This window comes from Erinaceus europaeus, chromosome 6 (assembly GCF_950295315.1).
Source record: "Erinaceus europaeus chromosome 6, mEriEur2.1, whole genome shotgun sequence".
Lineage (NCBI taxonomy): Eukaryota > Metazoa > Chordata > Mammalia > Eulipotyphla > Erinaceidae > Erinaceus > Erinaceus europaeus.
In genome coordinates this window covers 68,472,733-68,477,267 of record NC_080167.1, presented here as the reverse complement: position 1 = coordinate 68,477,267, position 4,535 = coordinate 68,472,733, and the positions used below count along the sequence as shown (strand labels likewise).

General features: G+C 47.9%; 1 protein-coding gene across 1 annotated transcript; it reads left to right on the top strand.

Moving 5' to 3' along the window:
- Positions 1-2,620: 2,620 nt before the first annotated feature.
- Positions 2,621-4,269, top strand: LOC103119847 (tubulin beta chain-like). Its single transcript, XM_007530173.3, has one exon. The coding sequence runs from the start codon at positions 2,779-2,781 to the stop codon at positions 4,111-4,113; it is 1,335 nt and encodes a 444-aa protein (XP_007530235.2). The 5' UTR covers positions 2,621-2,778; the 3' UTR covers positions 4,114-4,269.
- The last annotated feature ends 266 nt before the right edge of the window (positions 4,270-4,535 follow it).

Genomic DNA, 4,535 nt, shown 5'->3' with positions numbered 1-4,535 from the left:
CTCATCCATCCATCCATCATCTACCCATCCATTATCTATCCACCCATCATCTGTCCATTCATCCATCCATCATCTACCCATCCATTATCTATCCACCCATCATCTGTCCACTCATCCATCCATCCATCCATCCATCCATCATCTATCCATCCATTATCTATCCACCCATCATCTGTCCATTCATCCATCCATCCATCCATCATCTACCCATCCATTATCTATCCACCCATCATCTGTCCACTCATCCATCCATCCATCCATCCATCATCTATCCATCCATTATCTATCCACCCATCATCTGTTCACTCATCCATCCATCCATCCATCTATCCATCCATTCGTCCATCTCTCATCTATCCATTATCTATCCACGCATCATCTGTCCACTCATCCATCCATCCTTCCATCCATCCATTATCCACCTATCACCTATCCACTCATCCATCCATCCATCCATCATCTATCCATCCATTATCTATCCACCCATCATCTGTCCACTCATCCATCCATCCATCCATCCATCCATCTATCCATCCATTATCTATCCACCCATCATCTGTCCACTCATCCATCCATCCATTATCTACCCACACATCATCTGTCCACTCATCCATCCATCCATCCATCATCTATCCATCCATTATCTATCCACCCATCATCTGTCCACTCATCCATCCATCCATCCATCATCTATCCATCCATTATCTATCCACCCATCATCTGTCCACTCATCCATCCATCCATTATCTACCCACACATCATCTGTCCACTCATCCATCCATCCATCCATCATCTATCCATCCATTATCTATCCACCCATCATCTGTCCACTCATCCATCCATCCATCCATCATCTATCCATCCATTATCTATCCACCTATCATCTGTCCACTGATCCTTCCATCCATCCATCTATCCATCTATCTGTCCATCTCTCATCCATCCATTATCTATCCACCCATCATCTGTCCACTCATCCATCCATCCATTATCTACCCACACATCATCTGTCCACTCATCCATCCATCCATCCATCCATCCATCATCTATCCACCCATTATCTGTCCACTCATCCATCCATCCATCAATCCATCATCTATCCATCATCTATCCACCCATCATCTGTCCACTCATCCATCCATCCATCATCTACCCACACATCATCTGTCCACTCATCCATCCATCCATCAATCCATCATCTATCCATTATCTACCCACACATCATCTGTCCACTCATCCATCCATCCATCATCTATCCACCCATTATCTGTCCACTCATCCATCCATCCATCCATCCATCCATCCATCCATCCATCATCTATCCATCCATTATCTATCCACCCATTATCTGTCGACTCATCCATCCATCCATCATCTATCCATCCATTATCTATCCACCCATCATCTGTCCATCCGTCCATCCATCCATCCATCCATCCATCCATCATCCATCATCCACCCACCATCTTTCCAACCATTCATAATCCATCCATCCACCCGTCATCCATATACTCATCATATATACGTCCACCATCATCCATTCACCCATCCACATCCATCCATTCATCACCCACCCATCCATCACTCATCCACCCATCCAGCCATCATCCATCCACTTATCCATCCATCTATCTATCCATCCATAATCTACCATCCATCCATCCACCATCCACCCATCTGTCATTCCTCCATTCATCATTAATCCATCCACTCACCCCCCATACACACTCACCCCACACAGTGATCTGATGTGTCTGTTGTTCGGCACTGCTGCTCTCTCCTGCCCCTCTCTCCCAATTCTCAGGCCATCCATGCCTAGTCCACTTGCCCTAGAAATATCAGTGTTCTTGCATGGGGGGGGAGGGGGCCTCTTCCAGTCGAAGCTTTGACAGTGTCCCACCCATCCTTCCCAGACTCTAGTGCAGGGGTAGGGAATGGGTGCTGGATGTGGTCCTTGAGATCATTTGATCTGGCCCTGCCAAGACCATCACAGGTGGGATTTGAAAAGTAGGTGCCAATTTTTAAGTTGGTGATTTTGTATGACCCATGAGTGATGTTATAAATATCCAAATGATCTTTGGCAGAAAAAAAAAAAAAAGGTGGTCCGGGAGGTGGCGCAGAAGAAAACAAACAAACAAACAAACAAAAATCAGGCCCAGATTCCACTAGTCCCAAATACCCGCAGGCTGGAGGGGCTGGGGCCCAGTGAGGCGTGATGGTCATTTACAAGGTGACTTGCCCAAGGAGGAGGCAGGGCAACGGTGGTCAGGGCTAGGAAAGGAAGCTGGATTTGAAGCCTTTTGAATCAGGTCCCTAAGTTTCAAAAGAAAATCACCTTGTCACCCTGCGCTGGGCTGTGGGGCTGGGAGAGCTGTGGCAGCCTGAGTGAGTTTCTCTCAAGGAATTGCTCTAAGAGGCAAAGCACTGAGTCTCTTAAAAGGGCATCATTGTGGCCATGGGGAAATAAAATGTTTAACTGCTAATCAAGCAGCTTAAATGTCTTTCTAAACTCAAGAAAAAGGATGCATGCCTGAGGCTTTAGAGTTCCAGGTTCAATCCCCCACACCACCATAAGTCAGAGCTGAGCAGTGCTCTGGTTAACAAAATAAAAATAGAACAAAAGAAAAAAGAAGTCCAGCCTCTGGGGCATGTCCCAGCTTTCCAGCCGGCGACTAACAGCAGCAAGGCAAAAAAACAAACGAAAGAATATATACTAATTTTTTTTCTTGCCCCTTACACATCTTGAGGCGAGCACAAAGTTTTAAGTAAATTTTAATCATGAGGGAAATCGTGCACATCCAGGCCGGTCAGTGTGGCAACCAGATCGGTGCTAAGTTCTGGGAGGTGATCAGTGATGAGCATGGCATCGATCCTACCGGCACCTACCACAGGGACAGCGACCTGCAGCTGGACCGCATTTCTGTGTATTACAATGAAGCCACAAGTGGCAAATATGTTCCTCGTGCTATCTTGGTGGATCTAGAACCTGGGACCATGGACTCTGTTCGCTCAGGTCCTTTTGGTCAAATCTTCAGACCAGACAACTTTGTTTTTGGTCAGTCTGGGGCATGCAACAACTGGGCCAAAGGCCACTATACTGAAGGAGCTGAGCTGGTCGACTCTGTCCTGGATGTGGTACGAAAGGAAGCAGAGAGCTGTGACTGCCTCCAGGGCTACCAGCTGACCCACTCACTGGGTGGGGGCACAGGCTCTGGAATGGGCACCCTACTTATCAGCAAGATCAGAGAAGAGTACCCTGACAGAATCATGAATACCTTCAGTGTGGTTCCCTCACCTAAAGTGTCTGACACTGTAGTTGAGCCCTACAATGCCACCCTCTCTGTTCATCAGTTAGTAGAGAACACTGATGAAACCTACTGTATTGACAATGAGGCCCTTTATGATATCTGCTTCCGCACCCTCAAGCTGACCACTCCAACCTACGGAGACCTGAACCAACTCGTCTCAGCCACCATGAGCGGTGTTACCACCTGCCTCCGCTTCCCTGGCCAGCTCAATGCTGACCTCCACAAGCTGGCAGTCAACATGGTGCCCTTCCCTCATCTCCACTTCTTCATGCCTGGCTTTGCCCCCCTCACCAGCTGTGGAAGCCAGCAATATTGGGCTCTCACGGTGCCCGAACTCACCCAGCAGGTCTTTGATGCCAAGAATATGATGGCTGCCTGTGATCCTCACCATGGTCGCTACCTCACTGTGGCTGCTGTCTTCCATGGGCGGATGTCCATGAAGGAGGTAGATGAGCAGATGCTTAATGTGCAGAATAAGAATAGCAGCTACTTCGTGGAATGGATCCCCAACAATGTCAAGACAGCTGTCTGTGACATCCCACCCCGTGGTCTCAAGATGGCAGTCACCTTCATCGGCAATAGCACAGCTATCCAGGAGCTCTTCAAGCGCATCTCAGAGCAGTTCACTGCCATGTTCCGCAGGAAGGCCTTCTTCCACTGGTACACAGGTGAGGGTATGGACGAGATGGAGTTCACTGAGGCTGAGAGCAACATGAACGACCTCGTCTCTGAGTACCAGCAGTACCAAGATGCTACCGCAGAAGAGGAGGAAGATTTCGGTGAGGAGGCTGAAGAGGAGGCCTAAGTAGAGCCCAGTCACCTCAGTTCCCTCGGCCTTCTCAATTGCCCCTTTCTCTCCCTCAGAATTTGCTTTTTCTGCCCCCCCCCCTTATTTTTTGTGGTGGGGGCGAGGGATTCTAAACAGGCACTCAATAAATATTTGTTTGTTGAAAAAAAAAAAGAAAAAAAAAAGCCTAGCAGGACATACTATGTATCTGTCACTGGCATGTCAGTTCACTTGTTGGGATAATGCCCTTTCCATGTGTTAGTGGCCTATTTTAAAGAATCTGGACAATGTGTCAGGGAAATTGTGCAATGGGAGTGCACCAGACTTGTGTGCCTGAGGCCCCCAAGGCTGCAGGTTCAATCCCCAGCAACACAGTCTTTCAGAGCAGAGCAGTGTGCTGGCTTCTGTCTCTATGGCTGTTTCTCTCTTGAAAACAAATA